Source organism: Myotis myotis, unplaced genomic scaffold (assembly GCF_014108235.1).
Source record: "Myotis myotis isolate mMyoMyo1 unplaced genomic scaffold, mMyoMyo1.p scaffold_m19_p_3, whole genome shotgun sequence".
In the NCBI taxonomy this organism is placed as follows: Eukaryota; Metazoa; Chordata; class Mammalia; order Chiroptera; family Vespertilionidae; genus Myotis; species Myotis myotis.
The window spans coordinates 139,647,367-139,674,145 of record NW_023416335.1 but is presented as its reverse complement, the minus strand read 5'-3'; the positions used below and the strand labels follow the sequence as shown (position 1 = coordinate 139,674,145).

Below are 26,779 nucleotides of genomic sequence, written 5' to 3'. Positions count from 1 at the left end.
TGGCTGTCTCTAGTCTCCTTTTCCCTTCCATGTTAAGGGAAATAAAACTATTCTCTTGATATTCCACTTTATCAAGTAGATGAGCTGATACTTCCTTTAGTAGAACTCACAGTGAGTCTCAAAGTATTTATTTCTTTTGTGCTTTTGTTTCTGATATTTTTGCCACTTAGTAGCTACATTTGACAACATTTTAGGGAAAAAAATATGCAATCTTCAGTCCAGATGTCTGAAAAATCCATAGTTTATTGGTGTTCTGACTTTATTTATCTACCCTACTTGCCTCAGAGCTGTGTCTACATGTTCCTTGTGTCTGTTTTACTAATAATTGTGTTAGCTGTATCTACTCGCCTGCTTTTTGATAGTCTGTTTATAAATTTGTAAATTGGAAAAAGGTACAGTGGGGCCTTGACTTACGAGTTTAATTCGTTCTGAGACCGAGCTCGTTAAGGAGCTCGTTAACTCAAATTACTCTATCAACTCAATGCAAAAAATCAGCCGAGAGACAGCTGGTATCTCAAAAAACTCGTTAGTCGGGACACTCGTAAATCAAGGCCCCACTGTATTATAAGCACTCTTGCGGGGGGGGGGGGGGGGGGGGGGGGGGGGATGCTTTTCTGCTGTGTAGGAAGTCAGAGCCAGATTTAAACAAACAAACAAACAAAAAACTAAGAAAAATAAGAGGAGCTAGAGGTGTTGTGGGAAGAGTTGGGAGCTTGAGTTGTGTGATAAACATGGAAACTGAATGAGAAAGTAGATGCAAATGACATGGTCTTGATTAAATATCTGCAAGAATTAAAAGGAAAAACGGAAGAATCAACAATTGAGGTTTCAAGCCCATAGGACTGAAAAAAAAATGGTGATGCTGTGAAGAGAAATCAACAAATTAAAGGATCTGATTAGGACTTGGGTAATAAAAGAAGGAAAATGGGGAGTTTAATATAGTGATTTTGAGGATCATGGGAATGGACATCTTTTACTCAGTTGATATTGATGGCTGGGAGTAGGTTGCAGACATTAATTCTAGTTTCTAGTATATTTTACTTGAAATCTTAGGTAAGAAACAAATTGCTAAGTGAAAGAATGCATGTAAGTATTTGAAGAAAGAGGACGTAAGAAAAATCATTTCTTTTAAAGAAAGAGGGCCTTTAAAGGGAAGAAAAAATGGACAAGAATGGTGGTGGGCAAATCCACTTATTGGTATGGCAGTCTCTGAAAGAGAGAGACTGAAAAGGCAGAGGGAACAATGAGGCCAAATGCAAAGATGTTAAGAGTATGGTAAGAACTGAATACAACTCTGTGTTCTTTGATTAGCAGTTTCACAAGTGCAAGGGAAGCAAAGCAGAAGCCAAATTTCAAAAGATTGAAGTATGAAGGCTTGGTTTAATGATATAGGCAACAAGTATTCTCTTGTATTACATTAGAAAACACATATGAGCCATAAAACCAAATTGGTTTGGGTCATGTTTCTTGATCTCTCTAAATTTTGTTGTTGTTTTTTCACTTCTATATTAGAAATTATATTTCTTAAAGTGGAAGAGAAACCAGTAAGGTAGCTTCAAGTCCCTTGTTTTATTGCCATCTCTCCTGCTAATTTTGTGTTCAATTTGGATAGTTACAGGATACCCCACAGTGGTGAACCTTTAGGTAGTTCTTACTCTTGGATTAACACAATAGGCTGAGACATTCACAAAAGGTTTTCTTTACTTTAGATACTTTTATTTTTTAATTTTAAATTAACTTTCTTATTTCACTGAGACACCTTGGTTTTTGTTTTTTTTTTTTTAAATATATTTTATTGATTTTTTACAGAGAGGAAGGGAGAGAGATAGATAGTTAGAAACATCGATGAGAGAGAAACATCGATCAGCTGCCTCCTGCACATCTGCCACTGGGGATGTGCCCGCAACCCAGGTACATGCCCTTGACCGGAATTGAACCCGGGACCCTTCGGTCCGCAGGCCGACGCTCCATCCACTGAGCCAAACCGGTTTCGGCAGCTTTGGTTTTTATTTTAAATTATCCTCTGTTTTTATTGCTACTGAGGTCAGTTGGCCAGTTGACTCAGTGTCCAGTATACTTAGAATACAGAAAGCAATACTATAATGCAAGTAATAACATATTTCAAACCAAATGTGAAGAAACAAGTGCTCTGTGAACCCGAAAAGCTTCCTTGACATGAGGATTTATTCCTGTCTAGCCAGACAGTTTTAAGGACCTGCATGTTCCCACCACAGACTTGGCTCAGCGGGGTAAGAGTTAACTTGGGAAATATGTCATCATCTTAAGAAATCCATCCTTGACTGAGATACCCTTTGCATGGCAGCAAAGCAACTGGACCTACTGCAGCGGGGCTCCAATTGGCCCTTCTTCCCTGATTCCAACACCCCATGTGTTCCTGTTTCCTTGGAGGTCTTGGAAACTATGCATGCAACAACTGTGTTCAGAGTCATCCCTGTCACCTGAGAAGTGACTCTCCACACATTAGTCAACCCATGACCATCCCAGGGTGTGTGAACATGTTTCAGGTCTCACCATACCCTTCAGATCACCAATTTCAGACCCCGGGGGTAATTCGGAAATCAGCTTAACTCAAAGTACACATTTTCGTTTGGTTTGTAACATATTCGCTGTTCTTCAAAACTTGGTTTAAATAACGTGTTCTTGTGTGGTTTTGATTAAAGATTTTTTTAATTTTAAAATCATTAAGAATTATAATTAAAGAATGCCCAAAAGCTGTCAATAATTGCTGTTTGTTTTTGAAGAATTTAACTCCAATTTAATCTCAATTTTTGTGTAACTTTTCTCCAGAAAAACATCTGTATAGTTTACTTCCTTAAAACACTCTATCTAGGATGGAAGAGCAACAATAAATTATTAGAAATCAGATATTTTAATCAGGTGGTTTTGAAACTAACAGGTTAAAATAGCAAATTAGAAGAGTTTATTAAAGAAAATAATGACTCATTTCATATCTTATTTTCATTTTAACTTTTGGAGGAAGATATCTTTCTATTATATAAGAAAAACTTTAGCTTTCCTGAAGTTTTCATAGTCATTTACAAAGGTTAAATATTTTAAAAGGTAAAATACTACTACTACAATAATGTGAATAGGATCACACAGGCTTAATTTTAAAGTCAACAATGACACTTCGTTACAAGGGGTGCACCCCATTATCTCACAGTGTGTTCATAATCAAATGTCATGCTATATATGTTGCATTATCATAATTTTCTAATTAATTTATTCTTTGTACATGTGTATTCATGTTCCAATTGCATTTCATTAACTCATAGTTTCCTTGTAAGTTTGTGCCTTCTTTCCATGTTCAAAGAATCTCTTTAATTCAATTTCTCTGTTTCTTCTCATACAGTCTGGCAGCCAGATATGCAGCTCAGTCTAATCACAGTGGAATTGCAACCAGTCAAAAAAAGCCCACTAGGTCAGTTACTATCTCTAATGTATTGCTTAACAGTGATAATCAAGTAAATGCCCCATGATGCTTTGTCCTATCATTCTAATTGCTTTCAAACATTACATTCTTCTGGATGAAAAGTTTAGAGGACTGAATTCTTCTAAGAGGCTTATTCCTATGCAGTCTCGGGATGAGCGTGATTGTGTTAGATCATGAAAATGGATTTGGCTGCTTCTACTTTAGGTTTGTCATACATAGTGCTGTCACTGGGCTGAAGTCTAGCTTCCAGGCTTAGAGAAAGTCAAGGAAGAAATTGCCTGGAAGAACCCACTTCAGGTCACGGAATCTGGAAGTTACGCACGAACGTTACAGTTGCTTTCTGAGATGGGCATTCGTTAATTATTGCACATCTTGGAGCAGAATGAAGAAACACTGGCAGACTTATGTGGGGAAGTTAGCACCACGTCAGCTAGGCCTGTTCTTTTATCTATCATAGATTTAATGTCGGCTTCTTTATGATGTGTGCATTTTAAAGACAGTCTGTTATAATACATGACATTTAAAGCCAGTGCTGTTGGGAAAATACTACAAAAATACTGGTATATGAAAATGTGTGGAAAGTGTTTGGTTCCCTTTTCACCGTGAAGTTGCTGAAGGCATGATGGTAGCGTGGAACAGCTGATTGAAGCCACACCAGATGTGTCTTGTACCCTGATTATTATGTGATTATGTATGCCTCTCATTTGCTGGGGAAGTATCTCAGGGGTGGGTTACTGGTCACTGCTGTGATAATGAATCATGGTGCGCAGTGTTTGACCACAGGGACTGCTTATGATACCTTGACTTGAGGTATATGCTTTGCCCCTCACCTCAGTTTTCTAAGTTATGTTCATTTCCATAATAATTACAATTATTCTGGAGAGACAAATTAAAAGGGTATTTAATGAAAATTAGAAGAGATGTTATAAATCGAACAGTGAGCTGTCACGTACATCAGCATTTTTATTACCACTTCCAAGACTGATGCGTGTAAAATATATTTTACAGACTTTGATTTAATAGAACGTCTCGATTTCTTCCTTTTTTAGCTTTATTCTCATTTCTCTTTTTATTACTTTGATGAATGATCTGGAGCTCTGCCTGCTTGTCAAATGAGGGTAATGAGAAGAGCAAATGGATTTTTTAATTTGTTTTACTGAGAACTAAAGATCACTTGGCTTCATGGGTCACAGTAAAGATTAAAATGCTTTTTAATTGCTTTCTAGAAACAGATGAACTTTTATTGCAAGCAGGGCAAGTTTGATGGCAAAGTTTGTTTATGCATGTGAGTTTGGAAAGAACTTTTAAAATCAATGACTGGGTCTACAGGAATAGTTTTCAGATTTATTATGATTGGGACATTTGGCCAAATTAATTAGTTGAGTCCTTTCTGTGGAAGGCAATCACTAATTCTCAGAATCCCTGTGTCTGTGGTTATTGTGCTTTTACTTACAATGTCTGTTATTCAACTTGAGCAAAAATTTAATCGCTTTAATCATTTGGAAAAAATTCTAATTTTGTGTATGACACAACCTCTCATTAGCAAAATAGTTGATGAGATCTTTATTAGCCACATATTTAAACTCCAAAATACAATCAGCATTTTGAAACTATTAACTATTCCAAGAAATCAAGACTTCTGTTTTTAAGCTGCTATTTGTGTTTTCCTGATGTTCATTCCATTTTGCAATACTCGTTACTGTTTTAAAAAGTGTTTACATTATGTAAGCATTCAATTTCCTAATCATCTATGGAAATAATATATTAAGTAATATTGTAAATTGATTTAAAATGTGAATATTGTCACAACTGGTTGTGAAATTGTGATATATTAGGCACCAATATAACAGACATAAACATTATTTTAGACATTTTATAAAAGATACCAGTAAAAAAATGTAGTGATGTTTTATAAGTTCTGGGTTATTTTTGTGTGTTTTTTTTTTTTCTTTTAAAAAGGAAATTATCACAGCAGTACACAGTGGCATTCACTTGGTGGCAGCAAACACTACCAAGTGGATAGCAATCTTTACTGTCATGTATTTAAATATATCTCAGAATGCCAGTATTAGTTCTTAATTTCTAGTTTTTAATTTATGTGGATCAATTTTATTATATGTACAAGATATGTTAGTAGTATAAAATATAGTAATTGTACATTTTAAGCACAATTCACGAAAAAATTTTGATACTTAAAATTTTAATATAGAAATCATTTAAACAGTAAAAGAAAAGATCCAAACTGAGATTTATAGTCCAAATACAATAACTGAAGTTTATAACTTTCTGTCAAACTTCCTCTAATTTCAAGACATTCTGCACATATTTCATAATGCCCTGTCCTTCATAGACAAAGAATAGCCGAAGCTACTGTCAGTGTAGGTGTATTTTAAATTGTCTCTCTGCGAACAGAGATTTCCTCCTGCTGAGACCTGTGTCTTTCTTGTTATAGTGCCTCTATGATCAGTTGGCTACACTTGTGAGGTGCTTACTTTTGGCAAGAGAATGAAAGTTTTTATGACAATGAGATTGGTCAGAAATGAATGGACTTGCTCTGAACTCAGGCTTTTAGAGTAGCTAGCTAGCTTAAGTGTTCAATAAGTAGTTGCTCTTCACAGTTGGTTCAGTAACTTCATTCTTCTTGTTATTGATGTACAAGTTGATTTAGGATACAGCTACTGGAGATAAAAACAAATATCTATACAGTGATAAGAACAGCTTAAACAACTACAGGTAGCTGGTTAATGCCCTGAGAACATAATAAAGTGTTATTATTTCCCTCACTTTTTATGTAATTGTTACAGTACTTTTAAGTCAAATGTTTATTCATCAGGATATGGTAAGTATGGTTTCTTTCAGTTAAAGGTGACTTGATTTCTAATTGCTCTATATTATTAATATACTTTGGAGCTATATTTATTGAAAAGTGAAACAAGATTTTTTTCTGAAGATTCTCACACCTTAGCTATTTATTTGTCACTTAAAACAACATTCTCTGCTGCGCAGGTTTTAGAGCGTCATATGTTGTGATTTTCCTCTGAACACTTCCCTGCTCAGAACCTCCTGCTCCACAGCTTTGCAGATGTACAATAATGATGTCGTTTTTCTTGTACTATTTCAGGCTCCCAGGACCTTCTAGGGTGCCCGCTGCGGGCAGCAGCAGCAAGGCCCAGGGAGCCTCTAACTTAAATAGGAGAAGTCAGAGCTTTAACAGCATTGACAAAAACAAGCCTCCAACGTATGCAAACGGCAATGAAAAGGGTAAGTGTCAGCCTGTTACCGCATGATGGCGTCAGTCTAACTTACACGTATCCTTACAGCATGATGACATTAGTTGAACATATGTGTATCCTAAATTACATACTAAATGCGACATTTGAGCAGTGTTACAGCTTTTGGAATGGAAATGTTACCAGTGAAGTTTCCTGTGTTTTCTAACTGCCCCTCCTGAATTCCAGCTTTCTTCAGGGCTTTTCTTATCTGCAGATCATTTTAAAGATACAGACTCATGTAAGTTTCAGTGGTTAATTGTATACAGAGTAAGATCTCTTTCTCAAATAGTTTCTCCTGGAGGAATATAAATAGCATTTTCTTTTGTCTTCTCATGTTTATGAACATGTATCCTGCAATCATACATCTATATTAAATTATCTGAATCCTTAGCTTTAGTTAACATAAATAAGTACCATAGTGTTTTGGGCAATTAAGGTTGGAGCATAAACATTTGAGGGATAATTATGATGGGTATTTAATCTTTGAAACTTGTAAAGAAACAAATTATTCATGTTTATTTTATTTTCTTGAAAGAATGCATAATAGAAATATTAAAACTCAAAGTAATCAGCAAGAAAGAACACAGTGGAAGTCTGTGCTAAAGTGAGGTTATATGTTAACTGTATGATGCACAGTTTTCTGCAATGTCCATAATGTGCATTTAAAGAGGTGCTGGCTTGATGCATCTCACCGTGGAGCATGGGTACAAGCAAGCGAGTATGTAGTTTACACCTAAATCATGAGAAAAATCAAGATCCTATACTATTGTAAGCAATGTGACTGTGTGAGGGACTACGGCATTCTGCTGGATTTTGAAGTAGCTTTTTCAAATCAGTAGAACTTAAACTTCTCTTCACAATATAGAACTCTAATGCAACAAGACATGAAACTCAAAAGTGACAAATATGTTTAGTTAATCTAACAGCTGGCAAATTTCGTTTAACTAATTTAACCAGGGAGGAACTTTTTGCTCAGGTTACATTTCAAGTTGTTTCCTAGATGATTTGATTAGGCAGCTTTCTCTTACTCAGACAAGTTGACTAGGAATTAAGTACTTTTGTGAGAATTTCCCATCATTAATACAAAACTGGACAGACCATAAATTCCTGAAAGCAATGTGTTTTTGTTTGTTTTTATTGATTTTAGAGAGGGAGAGAGGGAGGGAGAGAGAGAGAGAGAGAGAGAGAGAGAGAGAGAGAGAGAGAGAGAGAGAGAGAAAGAGAAACATCAATGATGAGAGAGAATCATTGATCGGCTGCCTCCTGAACGCCCCCTACTGGGGATCGAGCCCCCAACCTGGGCATGTGCCCTTGACTGGAATCAAACCCAGGACCTTTCAGTCCGCAGGCCAACGCTCTATCCACTGAGCCAAACCAGTTAGGGCAAAGCAATGTGTTTTGATTCTGAAATAGCTCCAGTTTTTTAACCTAATGGAAAAATAAGAAAATAATGGGTATTTGGAAGTTAGGTGTTTGTCTTCAAGATATAGAATAAACCATTGATTGAAGAACCTAAGATGTATTACCTACGACTTCTATTTTTCATGGGGGAGAAAAAGGAGAACAATTTCTTATCAGAAAAACATTTCCCTCGTTTTGAGGCTTTCCTGGAAAGTGTCATACAGAGTCTGTATGTAATGTGAAATTCTAAGGGAAACTAAACATATATGGAGTTGTCCTGAACAGGCTGCTTAAGCATCCAATTTAGCTCTGTGATACTACAATTATATGGTATTTTTCAAGCAATTACGAATAACATTGACAAAGAGACCTAGAAATTCTTTAGATGACCTAACACTTTGATATCATTATGTATCTGAATTTTCCTGTTGTGTGAAATAATTTTTAAAAAATGTCTGTTATTTAAAAGTAAAAATCCAAAGATAGGCAAGCAATCATATATTTCCATAGTCTCTCAGTCTCTCAAGTATATTTAGGAAGCAGTGATAAATTAGAAAATAGCAATATTTACATTAACCACAAGGTGGAGACAGATGACATACATTTTAAGGTTCTTGACCATGAAAAGCAGATATCCTTAGGTCCAAAACTAGAGCAAAAGACAAAGGTTTTCATGGCGAGTTAGCCATTATTTTTAATTCCAACTAACTAAAAATTCCAAAATATTTAATGTGTGTGATCTCACATTCAAAAATATTTATAATACCTCAAATAGTCATTAAATGCCTAAAAGTTACCAATAATAACTTTAGTATAAATTGTATAATACGATATAATATATCTATCTGGAATTTGTTTTACATGCTACATGGCATTTTCTGTAAATAAGGAGTTACAAATTCATGTCAATATATCCAATATCCAATATCAATGTTCTAAATTAATATTTGTGTCATGATATTTTATATTTCAAAAACATAAATTATGAGAGCAAACAAAACAATAATAAACATTTCATATGAAACTATTTATAATTTGTTCTTTACACTATTCCAGTGGTATATCTTTTTTGGTATGAATATCTTATTTAATCTTTTTGACATGAAGATTTGTAGTGGTGGCATAACTTATATAACAATACAAGATTCCATCTGCTGACAAGTTGATCTCTGTCAAAGCTAATTTGCATACATATCCTGGCCATAACTAAATGAGATTAAAATTAAATAAGAATTTTCAAATGTTATAGTATTATAATGACAGAATTCAGACAGTACTAACCTTAGTATTCTAATTCTAATTGCTATTCCTTTAAATTCTTAGAAATTATAACTCTTAAAATTAATTAATTAGGATATTTTTCTAAAGGATTAACCAAATTAAACTCTCATGTGCTCCCTAAATGCTTGTAAGTATAAATATACTTTCTTCCTTCTCTTACAAGTCTTAGTTGATGAGTGATATGAATGTATTGAAGAATCTCTAGAATTTATAATAGACTAGAGGCTCAGTGCACAAAATTCAAGCACTTCAGGGGGTGGGTCCCTCAGCCCAGCCTGCACTCTCTCACAGTCCGGGAGCCCTCAGGGGATGTCCAACTGATGGCTTAGGCCGGTCCCAGAGGCAGTGGGCCTAAGCCATCAGTTGGACATCCTTGGCGCTGCCACGGAGGTGGGAGAGGTTCCTGCCACCGCTACTGTGCTTGCCAGCCATGAGCCTGGCTTCTGGCTGAGCGGCGCTCCCCCTGTGGGAGCACACTGACCACCAGGGGGTAGCTCCTGCGTTGAGTGTCTGCCCCCTGGTGGTCAGTGCACATCATAGTGACCAGTTGGTCCACTGTTCGGTCAATTTGCATATTGGCCTTTTATTATATATGACAGTAAAGGTTTATTCACAATTAAAACAATTTCATTTCCCTGTTGAAAGCACAGTAGCTTTTCACATATATGGGATTATAAAATAGCTTATTTGCAAATTGTGTGACATCTAATGAAAGGAAATCATAGAGAATCATAAACTGCACTTCAAAAGAAACATCTCACATTACTTTAATAATAATGTTCATTTCAGTGTTTCACTAAATGAATTAAATATCAGTGAACATGGCCATAGATTATCACTAGAAGAGAAGGCTGAAACAGAAATGCTGTAATACAAGGCAATATCATCCCACCATTCTGTTGAAATGGGAAAATTTTTTCTCAAAACAAGTGGTGAAATGAAGATAGCATTGTTTCTAGAATAATCATTTCTTTTGAGAGTCCAAATTTATTCTCTTGGTGACCTGCCATTTAGAAACTAACAATGAATAAGTAATATGTCCTGACATCAGCATTTATCACTTTGCCCATGTACCTGACAAGAGTACTCTAGACAGATATATGCTTTAAAGAAACATCAAATATTTGTTCACTGGGAATCAGGGATCCTAAGAAAACGATACCCTGATTCATTTGGACATACACTTTATGTTCCTGAAGTAAATTATCATAAGAAATCATTCTTGTTTGATAAAATCTGGATAAGTATGAAAAAGTTTAAACAGCTTGGAATTATTGGGAATGTTAATATTCCTAGCTCTATCTGGAATTCAGTTTCTAAGTGATGGTCTGTAAACACATATTATTTGACAGTTTGTTAGCAGAGAGTTATTTTTCCATGTTGCTAGGAGACATGCCCCAGCACCAGAGGGCATGCTGCCATCTTTTCCTTGTTTCTCCCGTGTGATGTGTACATTGTACCTGTGCATTGACTGAAGACCACCCATCCCGTCTTCTCCTGAGTCCTGATGAAGTATCTTCTGGGTGGAAGTGTTTACTTTCATTGACCCAACATACATCTAATAGGATCCATACAAAGAATTTAGCAACATTTTCAATTGAACTTTTGAAAACTATAAGGTTTAATGTGAATGTTGATTAGCCATGGAATTTTGACTGCTATAAATATAGATATCTAGTTCTTAAGTATTTTCTCCATTTTTCTTTTAGGGGAATGTAAATCCTTTGATACCCCTTCGCCCCCGAGATTAACTAATTTAGGAAGTACTTTTTTAATTTAAATTTTATTTTATTTTTTATTGATTTTTAGTGAGAGAGGGAGAGAGATAAACACCGTTGTGAGAGTGATTCATTGATCGGCTGCCTCCTGCACAACCCTTACTGGGAATCAAGCCTGCAATCCGGGCATGTGACTTGACCGGAAATTGCACTGGCATTTCAAAACAGGATGACACTCAACCAACTGGCCAGGGGTAAATTTTATTTTTAAATTACAGTTTACATTCGATATTATTTTGTTTTAGTTTCAGGTGTACAGCATTGTAGTTAGACATTCATATATTTTATAAAGTGCCCCCCCCCCCCGATATTTCCAGTACCTATCTGGTACCATATATAATTATTACAACATATTGCCTATTCCCTATTCTGTACTTTACATCCCCATGACTATTTTGTAACTACCAATTTGTACTTTTTAATTCCTTCACATTTTTCACCCATTTTCTCCAGCCATCAGACTTTTCTTTGTATCTGTGAATCTGTTTCTGTTTTGTTTATTCATGTATTTTGTTCTCTAGACTCCACATATAAGCAAAATTATATGGTATTTGTCTTTCTCTGACTGATGACTTATTTCACTCAGCATAGTATCCTCTAGGTTCATCCACGCTGTTGTAAATGGTAAGATTCCGTTCTTTTCTGTGGCTGAGTAATATTCCTTTGTGTATATGTACCACAGCTTTGTTATCCACTCATCTATTGATGGGCACTTGAGTTGCTTCCATAACTTGCCTATTGGAAATAATTCTGCAATAAACATAGGGGTGCATATAATTTTTGGAATTAGTGTTTTGGGTTTCTTCAGATATACACCCAGAAGTGGAATCACTGGGTCATAAAACAGTTCCATTTTTTTTTTTATTATTTAAGGACACTCCTTACTGTTTTCCCATATACACCAGTCTGCATTCCCACATACAATGCATGAGCCTTCCCTTGGCTCCTCATCCTCACCAACACTTGTTGTTTGTTGACTTGTGGGTTGTTGTTGTTTTTAATCACTCTGTAATGACTGTGAGATCAATGAACTGTTTTATTTCCTTTTCAAGGCAATGCAGATATATTTTATTTATATTCCTTCACTGATTATTTAAGTATGTATTTCGCCATGACTTTTATTTTCTTAATACTTACATAAGCCTGAAAAATAATGTTTACATGATAATTTCAACTTACTCTTTGGGATTTTCATGAGGCAACATAATTAGGTACATATATCAGGTGCTATGGTTAAATAGAGACGGGAGCATATGTTGTTTGCCCATGTATAAATGCTCAGAGTGAGGTGTATACATATTATACATGCCTATACAGAAATGGCATACTTTTTAAAAACTGGCTGGTGAATGGAAGCTTCCCTAAATTTTACAATACTCCACCAAGTGGCACTCTAACATTGGGAGTGGTACAAAGTAAGCATGTGCCGAATGCACAGGGCCCCTAGGATCCATGTTTTTGCCGAGTCATAAAATTGATGATGGAGGCACTGCACAAGCAATCATTTATGGAAGAGAGCTTGGTGAGGTGAACAAGGGGCCAGCAGGTTACAGTATGTATATATATTTGGATTTGAATGCTACTTTTTTTTTTTTACTTTTTAAAATGTTCAAAGGTATTTTGGTGTGTATTATGAAATGAGAGTCTAAATGTATTATTTGCCAAACTAATTGCTATGGCCACATTGATTAATCATTTTCTCCCTTTCACAGTGTCCTGCGATGCTTAAATTGTCCTAAATTTAGCAGGAGACATATATATCACTGAGTGCAATGCTGCTACCCAGCGAATCCTTTCAAAAGAATCCTGCTGTTGTCATCCACATGGTTTTTACTTTTGTTACCATTTGGGTTGAAAGCTGGTTTGCTTCCATTTAAGTAATACACTATTCAGTGAGGAAGAGGAGATAATTGAGTATGTTCCCTGTATCCTTTCTGAGGCTAATAACACTGTTGGCACATCGAGCTGGGCTCTAGAGCAGCGGTTCTCAACCAGTGGGTCGTGATGCCTTTGGGGGTTGAACGACCCTTTCACAGGGGTCGCCTAAATACACCCTGCATATCAGATATTTACATTATGATTCATAACAGTAGCAACATTACAGTTATGAAGTAGCAACAAAAATAATTTTATGGTTGGGGGTCACCACAACATGAGGAACTGTATTAAAAGGTCGCAACTTTAGGAAGGTTGAGAACCACTGCTCTAGAGCAAACTAAAGTTCTACAGAGAAATCTCCTAGATGAGGAGTGTTATGCCCAGAGTTCGGGGTCCCCAATAATCCACCACCAGGGAGCCTCTTCTGATGCAAAAGCAAGGAGTCTTTATTAATCAATCCTAGGATTGGCTCCCAGCCTCTGTCTGATGCAGTGGTAAGGCGAGAGAGCGTGTCCCAGGAGAACAAAGGTTATATAGGGCAGGTTATTGGAGTGGGCTTTAGGGGTGACGTGAGTTACAGAGATTGGTCATTTAGGTCAGGGTTTTACAGTATAAGGGTCAGGAAGTGACCAGCACATTCTGAAGGTTAGAGCCGTCCTCCACTATAGCCTTATTAGGACCTTAGCTACATTTCTGGAGCTTCATTGGTCCACTCAGGTGATGGTTGGGGGAGTTAGGACAATACCAGCATTCTTGTGGTCACTCTCAGAAAGGGGGGGGGGGCTCGGGCTGAGGGCCCAGCCTTGCAAGACAAGATAGAGGAGAGGGAGGAGAGTGTGTCTCTGCTTCGTCCTTGAAGAGGGAGGAGGGTGTGTTTCTGCTTGGTTCTTTCAAGGAGGAAAGGAAGGGAAATGGGAGATATCTGTAATACTATCAACTAAATATATATATATTTTTTTCCCATATGCCTGTTGTGGCCTCCACATTTACCTCCATGTATTAATTTTAGAACTACATTGGCATTTTCCCCAGGTCATCAGTGTTATTGTTTTGCAACATGAGATCATTAAAAATGAACTCTGGGATTTTTAGAATTTAGAATGTAATGTTTTAGAATTTAGATGTTTTCTAAGAGTGAATTAAAATATATTCTTGCCTGGTTGGCATGTCTCAGTGATTGATTGTAGATATATGAACAAGAGGTCACCAGTCCAATTCCTTGTGAGGGCACATATTCAATGTTTCTCTCTCATCAATGTTTCTCTGCACCCCCCCCTCCCTTCCACCCCTCTCTCAAGCCAATAAAAACATATAAAAATAAAATCTATTCTTATATCAATTCTGAAGGATGGCACAAGCAGGATGCCCAAGGATATAGTATATAGGTGTGGGCAAAAGTAGGTTTACAGGTATGAGTAAGCAAAACAGTGTTCATTCTTATGTTATTATTTATTAATCATTGTATTGTCATTTGTATTACAACTGTAACCTACTTTGGCCACCTACATATATTTCACTGAGTAGACAGTATCTTTATGATGCTCTCCTCATTTATACACTGCTCATTGAGGAAGAAAACCACACTTCACAAGTTACCCAGTTAACTTCACTGTGGTGCCCAGCATGTGGCCTTCTGGAGAGCTGTCCCAGAAGAATTTCTGGACATACAACAAACATGGAAAGAAGAGAGAGTCAAAAGCCTCCAAATTTTGGAGTCAGAAGAGTCCCAATTTTCATTTTTTCTCTCTAAATTTTGCTATCTGTATGAATTGGATCAAGTTGGTTTGTCTTTCCAAGCTTCAGTTTTCTTATTTCTAACAGGAGAAATCATAAATATAATGCAGATTATTATGGCTTTCAATGAGATACCATATATGATGATCTTTAAATCTGATACCATGTATGAGAGTACTTTGAAAAAGCAGGCAATTGATGAATTACATTATTTGTCTGTAGTGGAATTGGTGATAGCAGATATGGAAATGGGAGAAGAAGGGGAAGGAAAAGAGAGGAAAGGAGTGGAAGAAATTTTTCCTTGAAGGCCAGAGGCAAGAAACAGTGCTGTAGGCACAAATAGGCCCTGAAAATGCAAGATAAAATCAATTGCAGAAATGCCTTTACATAAGTACATTAGGCATCTGTTCTTTTCCCCATAGCTAGATAGCAACTCATTCACAGTCAAAAGCTGAGTTATTAACATTCAGAAATATCTCAGTTTGACCAGGGACTCAATATCTAATCTAATAAAAGAGAAACATGCAAATTGACCACACCTTTGCTATGCCCCAAGCCACGCCCACCAGCCAATCAGAGTGACTATATGCAAATTAACCAAACCAAGATGGTGGCCAGCAGCCACAGAGCTGGAGCAAGCAGGAGGCTTGGTTGCCCCGGCGATGAAGGAAGCCAAACTTCCCGCCTGCCCTGGCTGGCTGTGGCCTCTGGTCAAGGCAACAATGTTTCAATTATAGAAGATAAATAAATCCCAGATACCTGCTTCCAGCCAGCCTCACTGGGAGCTTGGGCAGCTGGGGGCCATGGGAAGCCTGCAAACAGCCATCAGCCACTCACCTACACTGGCCAGGCACCCCCGCAGGACCCCCCACCCTGAAGGGACTGTGGCCAGCCTGAAAACAGCCATCAGCCCCTCACCCAGGCTGGCCAGGCACTCCAGTGGGGACCCTCACACTGAAGGGGTGTGGCCAGTCTGAAAATGGTCCTCAGCCCCTCACCCAGGCTGGCCAGGCACTCCAGTGGGGACCCTCACACTGAAGGGGTGTGGCCAGTCTGAAAATGGTCCTCAGCCCCTCACCCAGGCTGGCCAGGCACCCCAGCGGGACCCCCACCCTGATCTGGGACACCCTTCAGGGCAAACCAGCCAGAACCCACCCGTGCACCAGGCCTCTATCCTATATAACAAAATGGTAATATGCAAACTGACCCTAACAACAGAACGACTGGGAATGACTGGTCACTATGACACACACTGACCACCGCGGGGGGCAGACGCTCAATGCAGGATGTCCGACTGCAGCTTATGCCTGCTCCCTGCTGGCAAGTGGACATCCCCTGAGGGCTCCTGGGCTGCCAGAGGGACGTCTGACTGCCAGCTTAGGCCCCATACCCCGGGGAGTGGGCATAAACCAGCAAGTGGACATCCCCTGAGGGGTCCCAGACTGTGAGAGGGCACAGGCCGGACTGAGAGGATCCTCCCCCCACCCCCACACGTGCACAAATTTTTGTGCACCGGGCTTCTAGTTGACTATATAAATGGCACAGAAACTAGAATTTGTGGTGACACCCACTCTGTAAGAGCTGTAGATGCTGTCATTTCAGCTGGGGTTGTTATGCAACCTTCACTGAGAGGAGTCTGGAGAGACTCATTATTCCAATGCCCTCCTGATGCACAGCAGCTTATGATTTGCCCTCTTAATGAAACTTGAAGCTCCTCATTGCTTCTATATAGAGACAGGCTGGGGACAGATTTCAGTTGAGCTTAGAGAAGTGTCTTATACATGTGTACTCATCTGAGAATAATTTTAAAGCTGTTGCTGTGACCGTGATGGTGAATGTTCTAATTTGTAGTCCCTCCTGTCTCCGTTTTCAGTGCAGTGATATTGAAATTCCTCTTCTGTACTTGAACGCTGATCACAGTCTATCTAGCTAATGTCAGCACATTTCAAAAGCACCTTGACTATTTTTTCCACCCTCTCCTCGCACCGCCACCAATGTTCCCAGATATGCCAGGGTAGGAGTTCTCCTGACTTCTTAATCCAGTTGCATAAACATGCATGACGCATGCTAAATATGTGACTAAAATGATGAAATAAAGGACATTAGGGAAACCTGATGGGCTGCTTTTTGTTTTCTGTGATCCTCGCCATAAATTGCCAACCATCCAGGTGAATGTGGAACTGGCAAAGGTTTCGAATGTTCAAAGAGTGAAGAAAGTTAATGCAACACAGCTATGGAACACTTAGCAAATTTAGCCAGTCTGGGTACTGCCGTAAGAAACAAGCCTTTGAAACTGATAGTACAAGCAATTGCCAGGATTTCTGAGTCTGTTAAACTGTTGCGACTCAGAACAGGGTCTGTGACCAGGAGCACTGGTGGCATCTGGAAGCTCCTTAGCAATTGTAGCATCTCAGAGCCACTGCAGACCTGCAGAATCATGTGGTGGGCGTTTAGTGAGGTCTCTGGTGATTCGTGTGCACAGTACAGATTGAGCACCTCTATGTGAGCCTCTATGTTAACTCCTCCGCGAAAGTAATAGAGCTTGGGCTTTAGGGACACACAATGTGGGATCAAATCTGAGCTCCCAACAAACTCCTCACTAGTGGTGAATGAGTTCCTTAGGCTCTCAAAGCTTTGTTTCGACAAATACGAATTAGAAATAGGAGCCCTTCCCACCTCATGGGATTGTTGGGACACTGATGTAAGATAATGCAGTTGAAGAACCTTCAATAAAATGCCAGTTAGCGTTATTATATTTGTAGTAATTATTAACATTATTTTCATTATAGAACAAAATATATTACAAATAACGTTTGAGAGCCATGTAAGAAAATGAGGATGAATTCAATATGATGCCATTATCTTTCCCTTAACAATATTCACAGCGTACTATGCTTTGATTGGGGGTGGAGGGCAATGTTTCTCTACAACTCTGCATCCCAATGTATGTATGTATGTATGTATGTATTTTTAAATATAAATAGAACAAAATTTTCACATTGTTCCCTAAAATAATTCTATAAAAAGTTCCACCTGCTTCGAATGCTTACATAATACCCTTAGCTCATCTGTTTTGACTTTATTAAATATTGTACACCCCTTGTGCAACTCTGATTCTGACCATTTTCTTTCCCACTTCCTAGTCATTTAATATTTAATATATACCTCTCATCATGTATAAGTCTGTTTTCTTTCCTCTGACTAGAGTATGTGGTGTCTTAGACTGTCTTGCATAGACTAGCCACTCAGTAAATTTTAACAGATGGTGTGCATAGATTAAAATTCTAAAGATTGTAGGAACTGAATAGCATTGATCAATATTGCTGGGATTAATAGAAAAATAGAGGCATATATGTTGGACACAACTCAGCAAAACAGTGAGGTCATGAACATGTACACAATTCAATGAAGTTAAGAAAATTCACTGTTTCAAGGTGTTCTTAGTTTTCAGTTGAATCAAGGCAATTAAGAAAGAAAGTTCACTTGATATAATTCAACTAAAGGCATGACTTTGATAATCACTGTTTTCTATAGTTAAGGAATAACACTATATTTAATGAGCCATTAAACTTATCCATATACATTTGCAAAATAGCATAATATGGCCATTGATATAATTAACATGGAATCCAAGGTGAGTTCAGTTCTCAGTTTTATGCCTTACAAATTTTATAACTTTGGCCAGGTTGTTTAACCTCTTTGTGTTTCAGGGGTTTTTTTGTGTTATGAGGGTATTATTTAAATAAAAGCATGTTAATTAAAACTTTTGTTTCTGCTTTTATATATGTGGGTCCTCTCTCTTTTTTCTTGGCGAGTCTGCCTAACAGTTTATCAATCTTATTTATCTTTTTAAAGAACCAGCCCTTGGTTTCATTGATCTTTTGTATTGTTTTTTTTTTTTTTTTTTTTTTTTTTAGTCTTTATGTCATTAATTCTGCTCTAATTTGTATTCTTTCCTTTCTTCTACTTATGCTGGGATCTTCTTGTTCTTTTTCTAATTCTTTAAGTTATAGGGTTGTATAGTTTATTGTTAATTTTTCTTGTATTTTTGTAGGCCCATAGTGCTATGAACTTCCCTCTAGACTGCTTTCACTGTGTCCCATATGTTTTGGGTTGTTCTGTGTTCATTTTCATTTGTTTCTAGAAAGTTTTTTTATTTATTTCTTGATATCTGTAACCCATTCAATGTTTAATAACATGCTATTTAGCCTCCATGTATTTGAATATTTTGGGGTGTTTTTACTGTAGTTTATTTCTAATTTCATTCCACTGTGATCTGAGAAGATACTTGATAAGATTTACATCTTCTTGAACTTGTAGAGACTTGTTTTGTGTCCTAACATGTGGTCAATCTTTGAGAAAGACCCATGTGCACTTGAGAAGAATGTATATTCTGATGCTTTGGGGTGAAATGTTCTATAAATGTCATATACATCTGATCCAATGTGTCATTTAGAGTCTCTGTTTCCTTGTTAATTTTTTTCTCTGGAAGATCTATTCAGGGAAATCAGCGGGATATTAAAGTCCACTACTATGACTGTATTGTTGATCTCTCTTATAACATCCTCCAGAAATTTTTTTTAATATATTTAGGTACTCCTATATTGGGTGCATATATGTTTACCAAGGTTATATCCTCTTGTTGGATCAATCCCTTTAGTAATATATAGTGACTTTTATTGTCTTTTGTGATGGCCTTTATTTTGAAGTCCATTTTGTCAGATATGAATATTGCCACACCGGCTTTTTCTTGTTTCCAAAATATTTTTCCATCCCTTCACTCTCATCCTGTGTGATTCTTTTGTTCTGAGGTGGGTTTCTTATAGACAGCATATATTTGGGTCATGTTTTCAATATCCTTTTAGCTACCCTATGTCTTTTGATTGGAACATTTAATCCATTTACAGTTAAGGTTATTATTGATAGACTAGAGGCCCAGCGCACAAATTCATGCACTAGTAGGGTCCCTCGGCCTGGCCTGAGGGATCAGGCTGAAATCAGCTCTCTGACATCCTCCAAGGGGTCCCGGATTGTGAGAGGATGCAGGCCAGGCCGAGGGACCTCACCGGTGCACAATCAGGGCGGGGAGAGACATGGGAAGTTAGCTAGCTGGGGAGGGACTGTGGGAGGACTCCAGGGCATGTTTGGCCTGTCTCACTCAGTCCTGATTGACTGCACCCCAGCAGCAAGCTAACCTACTGGTTGGAGAATCTGCCCCCTGGTGGTTAGTGTACATCATGGTGAGCAGTTGAGTGGCCTTAGCATATTATTAGCATATTCCACTTTGATAGGTTGAACAGCCAACTGGTTGGCCGGACACTTAGCATATTAGGCTTTTATTATATAGGGTGTATATATTTTTATATGTCTTAGTAGATTATTTGACCCATATAATATTATTTGACCCATTTAAAGGCTTTTTATACAAATAAAAATAAGCAATATTAACAAAAAGCTAAATCATGATTCATAAGCATATTTAATCAGATAATAATAAGGTAGGCTACCTATAGGTTTAAGCAATTTCTCAGTATTCACTCTATGGCATATTTTTATAAGGCTAAATGGAATATCAGTTTACTGCTATGAGCTACATCAATAATTTTTAAAAACATACAGAATTGCTTAGAAGGAGGGATAGTGTTTTATTCATCTTTAGATATTTCTGCCTAGCAAAGTCCATTTGGGTCAAAGTAGTTTTAGAAGCTAAAATAAAGCAAAACAACCACATCACAAAAGTGTCTGATGCCACAGGGCATGTCTGTCTTCAGTTACAGAAGAAATACTTCTATGTGTCTGCAGTTAGGATTATGCAGTGGTATGGTATAAGTGGCCAAATCTAATCAGCCTTTTCTGTACTACTTCTCTTGATGTCCAGATTCCTCCAAAGGACCTCAGCCATCTTCAGGTATAAATGGGAACATGCAGCCCCCCACCACTGCTGGGCAGCCCCCTGCCTCCGCCATCCCTTCTCCGAGTGCCAAGCCCTGGCGCAGCAAGTCCATGAATGTCAAGCACAGTGCCACCTCCACCATGCTGACGGTAAAGCAGTCGAGCCCAGCCACCTCTCCCACACCACCTACAGACAGACTGAAGCCCCCTGGCTCTGAAGGGGTCAAAACAGCTCCCTCGGGACAGAAATCCATGCTAGAAAAATTCAAGCTGGTCAATGCCAGGACTGCTTTACGTCCCCCGCAGCCTCCCAGTTCAGGACCCAGTGATGGTGGGAAGGATGACGATGTCTTTTCTGAATCTGGTGAAATGGAAGGTTTCAGCTGTGGTCTGAATAGCGGTGGCTCAACCAATAGCAGCCCCAAAGCATCCCCTAAATTAGCCCCCCCAAAAGCTGGCAGCAAAAATCTCAGCAATAAAAAGTCTTTGCTCCAGCCAAAGGAAAAGGAGGACAAGAACAGGGACAAAAATAAAGTTTGCGCTGAAAAAGCAGTCAAGGATGAGAAGGACCAGGTGACGGAGACGGCTCCGAAAAAGACTTCTAAAATTGCAAGTTTGATCCCAAAGGGCAGCAAGACGACAGCCACCAAGAAGGAAAGCTTAATCCCGTCCTCCAGTGGGATTCCAAAACCGGGCTCCAAGGTGCCAACAGCAAAACAGACCATTTCACCGGGCAGCACAGCCAACAAGGAGTCTGAAAAATTCAGGACTACCAAGGGAAGCCCTTCCCAGTCCTTACCTAAGCCCGTAATCACCGAGAAAGCAAGCACATCCAATTGCCCTGCTCCTCTGGAAGGAAGGGAGGCCGGCCAAGCTTCTCCCTCTGGTTCCTGTGCTGGGTCAGTGGCACAGGGCAGTGGGCAGACCACGGGAAATGGTGCTGTCCAGCTCCCTCAGCAGCAGCAGCACAGCCACCCGAACACCGCCACGGTGGCTCCGTTCATTTACAGGTAAGCTGGCCTCCATTCATCCACAGCTGGAAACATCTGCAGGCCTGTGCACTCAGTGCAATAAGAAGGGTTACTGGAGTCCTGCCTTACGTAGTCATTTTGGAGCAGTGTTTCATTCTGAAGAGAGAGACCCAGAATTTAATTTTTCAAGATACAACCTTCACTATGCTCTAGTGCTCCCCTCCCATTTCCTCTCCTCCAGAACTTGAGGTCTTCAAAAGTTAACCAATTTGTTGTCAGAAGCAAACCTGAGGCCAGGGGCATGGCTTTCTCTATTGCTAATGCTGCTACTAATAAGACTTATTTTTTATGATTAGTCTTTTAAAAACAGTTCTAAGTTTTATAGAGTTTACAGATATTTTTGTTTTCACTGTGAGAGAGTATACCATAAAGGGGCAGGCTCTGGAATCAGACAAAGGTAGTTTGAGTGCCCAGTTTTGCCTCTGACCAGCTGTATGACTTTGGACAGTTACTTAAATCTGTCTCTTTTTCTTCAGCTGTCAAGTAGGAACAATAGTATCTACCTCATAGGGTTGGGGAGAATAGCAGAGATAATGTATATAAAATGTTTCCTATATATCCTGGCGCATTGTAAATGTTCAGTATATATTCTTTATAAGGCATTGTTTTCCCAACATAGAATTTATATTAATTTCCCACACCTAGGCATGACTTTCTAGGCAAAGAATAATGGCCTATATTCAAGGTATCCCCCCAAAATATATACACACTTTAACAGCTGATAGCTCAATTTTGAAAATGAGATATATTTTAATAAACACTGCCTCTATAATTATTCAAAGTGTATATGTACATTTTTGGGGATACCCTATATTTATTATATTTATACTTTATTTTTTTTAAAAAAATGCATTCTATTTATTTTATTGTGTGTGTATTAAATTTATATCATATGTTATATTTTAAAATGTGTGTTCTACTATACAGTTATAAAAATAGCACATTTGCCTATTGCTCCGAGCTTTGTTTTAATCGATTAAAAATATGTCAGTCACTAACGTGTTTCTATTTTTATTCCCTGTCCCTTCAGAGAGGAAAGAGCTTTCGGAGGAATAATGTCAGCCCTTTTCTCAGGTCGGCAGTTCAGTAGCAGGAAAGAAATTTTCTGAACAGGAAGTGGCATCTGCTACAATCAGACAGGGTCATGGTTATATAGTGTACAGTTTATTAAATTTATTAAATGTATGGGTTTTTCAGTAAAGTAAATAATACAGGCAAACCTCATTTCTCGAACATCTCCCATCTGGAACCATTCTGTTCTTCACCAAGTTGTTCACAGAAAAAGTGTTTCTGTTGGTTGTTGAACCAAAAGTCTCTCAGGCAACAAACAAAGGAGAAATACTTTTGTTGCTGGTGAGATGGACAATTAGCACAATTTTAAAACATAAAGAGGCATCCAGAGTGCTAATGTTGCTAAGGGTGTGAAAGAAGTAATGATCCCAGGCAATTAAAGAGGCAGAAAATCTGTTGTTGATTTGGATAAAGGAAAAGCAGTTAGTTAGCCAGTGACTGCATTTCGGAGGCAGTGATATATGAACAAGCGAAGATGCTGCATACCGACTTCCTGAAAGAAACCCCTGGAACAAGTGCTGAAAGTGATTCCCTTAAGGCTAGTAGGGGGTTGCTCAAATAATTTAAGAAAATAAGTGTGTACTTAAGGTTAAACAGTACATTAGATGTGTACTGTACATAAGAAAGTTTAAAATAGAGAATCATTTGGGAGACTGAAACAGATGAATTCAATTTACATTATTTCTAGTGGAAAGAAATGATTCTGTTTTCAAAAAAATTGCTTATCAAACACCCTTCCAGAACGAATTCAGTTGGAGAACCGAGGTTCCATTGTATAATGATTTATTTTCCCTTAAAAATAAAATATGTCATTTGGATTATGTAGCCCCTGATATTCTTTCAATTCTGACTGCTCCAACTCCATTAAAAGACATTCCTGCAATATCTCTGACAGACTTTGGAATTGAAAATCATTTGATAAATAATAATCATTTACTGTTTTGTAATGATACTAGGGACCTGGTGCACAGATTCACCCTCTCGCAATCCAGGACCCCTCGGGGGATGTCAGACAGCCAGTTTTGGCCCAATCCCCACAGGCCAGGCCGAGGGACCCCACTGGTGCACGAATCCACGCACCAGGCCTCTAGTATGCATATGAGATCTTTGGTCAATCTCTTCCCACCCTTCCCCCTCCCCTCTTTCCTTTGAGATTCATCAGTCTGTTCCATGTTCCCATGCCTGTGCACTGAGTGTCTGCTCACAGTTGTTTGGTTGCATATATATATATATATATATATATATATATATATATATATATATAGTCTAGAGGCCCAGGGCACGAAATTTGTGCACAGGGATGGGGGGGCCCTCAGTCCGGCCTGTACCCTCTCCAATCTGGGACCCTTTGGGGGATGTCCGACTGCCGGTTTAGGCCCGATCCAGCAGTTGGACATCCCCCTCGCAATCCAGGACCCCTGGCTCCTAACTGCTCATCTGCCTGCCTGCCAGATTGCCCCTAACTGCCCTCCCCTGCTGTCCTGGTCACCCCTAACTGCTCTCCTCTGCCAGCCTGGTCGCCCGTAACTGCCCTCCCCTGCTGGCCTGGTCACCCCTAACCTCCTCTGCCTTGGCCCCACCACCATGGCTTTGTCTGAAAGGACATCTGGAAGATGTCTGGTCTAATTAGCATATTACCCTTTTTATTAGTATAGATTCTCACTTGCTGAGTGCTTACTTAATGTAAGTCTCTGTTACAAAATTTTTGTGCATTTTATTTATTTTTATTTTTTTAAATATATTTTTATTGATTTCAGAGAGGAAGGAAGAGGGAGAGAGAGATAGAAACATCCATAATGAGAGAGAATCATGGATCGGCTGCCTCCTGCAAGTCCCCCACTGGGGATCGTGCCCACAACCCAGGCATGTGCCCTTGACCGGAATCGAACCTGGGACCTTTCAGTTCACAGGCCAACGCTCTATCCACTGAGCAAAACTGGCTAGGGCAAATTTTTGTGCATTTTATGAGCATTTTCTTATTTATACTTTATCAGAAACTATGAGAACGGAATGTTATTCCCACTCTATAGAGGTGAAGAAACAGATTTCAAGTTAGATTAGTGATAATCTCTCAAAGTCACAGGGCTGCTAGGAGTTTACCTTTGAACCCAAATCTGCCTGAGTCTACAGCATGCCCTCCTTTGCTGATCAGTTCTTTCTGCATTATAAAAATAAGAGGTATTGTTACGGGGGAAATTCTGGCTGGGAAAATGTCAATGGTAGATTTTTTAAAATTATATGTAATACCTTAATCAATAAAGAGAGAGAAACAAACAAACAAACATCCTATCTAATAAAGAGAAAATATGCTAATCGCAAAGATGGTGGCACCCACAGCCAAAAAGGAGGGAATATCCTAATTGACTGCCCCACCCTAAAAGATGGCAGAGCCCACAGCCAATAAGGAGGGAACATGCTAATTGACTACCATGCCCTCAAAGGTGGCAGCGCCCACAGCCACAAGATGGAAGCTCCCAGTCCCCTCAGCCCCGCTGCGGTGCCTGCCTCCAGAGTCCCCCAGTCCCCTCAGTCCCCCAGCCTCAGATGGCAGCTGCCCAGTTGCCCAGCTGCTCAGGGCCAGCCCGAGGTGCAGGCAAGCCTCAGATGGAGGCTGCCCAGCTACCCAGGGCTGCCTGAGGCTCAGGTAACCAGTGCATGAATTTTCATGCACTGGGTCTCTAGTAATTCCTTTAAAATGGGAAATACATAATCATCCATAAGTAGTATATATGTTTTTTAAGCAGCCCTAACTGGTTTGGCTCAGTGGATAGAGCGTCAGCCTGTGGACTCAAGGGTCCCAAGTTTGATTCCGGTCAGGGGCATGGGCCTTGGTTGCAGGCACATCCCCAGTAGGGGGTGTGCAAGAGGCAGCTGATCGATGTTTCTCTCTCATCAATGTTTCTAACTCTCTATCCCTCTCCCTTCCTCTCTGTAAAAAATCAATAAAATATATTTAAAAAAATAAAAATAAGCATACATAGGGACATATATATATTATTATTGACAGTATTATAGATGTCCCCTATTTCCCCCACTTTGCCCTTCTCCACCCAGTTCCCACCACTCCCCAGGCATATATTTTTTAAAATAAATAACCTTAAAAAAAAGAAAAGTTTGATGGCCGATGCAGATTTTTTTCCCCCTTTTCTCAGCCAACTTCTAGGTCATGCTAGGTCATTAATTATTCCTTCTGGGACTCTAATATACTCCTCCTAATATATTCTTGCAAATTGAATGTTCAGAATCCTAAAAATATAATGCTGGCTTCTGGGAGTTAATGGATATCTTTTTAGTCCTACTTCCTATGCAATGCAAGGATATTCTATATTAAATTTTTATAACTCATTTATCACTAAAATGTAGTAAAAGTAGTTTTGAATTTGGTATATCTTTAACCATTTAATGAGTAGATATAACTAAGGGCAAAGGTGAGAATTTTCATTGATTTAAAAGTTTCTTTCTTAAAATTCTCACCTTTGATTCTTCCTTCAAAATATATCTTATATCAGCATTTGTCTTTCCACCTTCCTTTCCTGGTCCAAGATTGTCACTACCAATGCTCACCTAGTTTCCAATGACTCTTCCAACTTCCCCTTGTAGACCTTTCCAATATCATTCTTCATACATAAAAGTATTACTTGTAGATGTCATTTTCAATAGAGACCATCTATTGGAAGTCTATAACTCTTAAAATATGAAACTCAAATGTATTACAAAGACCTATAAAGAGCTGCATAATCTGGCCCTCTCAGTATGCATGAGTCTCTGTGTGTGTTAATATGTGTATGAAGCATGATGAGGAAAGTACTATGTCTTCAACTTGTAAAATGGGTTATAACTGGGAGAGGTCTAGGTAGTACAAACCACACTGAACGGCTAGATGAAGGAGGAAGTTACCGACTGTTGGAGGTTTCTTTCTTAAGAGTTGAATTAAAGGTCCCAATTGTAGGAAGTAAATAAAGAGGAAGGAGAAGAACATAGTTAAAA

At 38.7% G+C, this 26,779-nt stretch overlaps 1 protein-coding gene across 3 annotated transcripts in view; it reads left to right on the top strand.

Moving 5' to 3' along the window:
* NAV3 (neuron navigator 3) overlaps positions 1-26,779 on the top strand; it is an 840,800-nt gene that overhangs the window by 625,199 nt on the left and 188,822 nt on the right. For all 3 annotated transcript variants that reach the window (XM_036299344.1, XM_036299343.1, XM_036299341.1), the window contains 3 exons: positions 3,374-3,442; positions 6,576-6,715; positions 20,677-21,700. In XM_036299344.1, the coding sequence (XP_036155237.1) occupies positions 3,374-3,442; positions 6,576-6,715; positions 20,677-21,700 (1,233 nt within the window). The remainder of the gene's footprint in view (positions 1-3,373; positions 3,443-6,575; positions 6,716-20,676; positions 21,701-26,779) is intronic.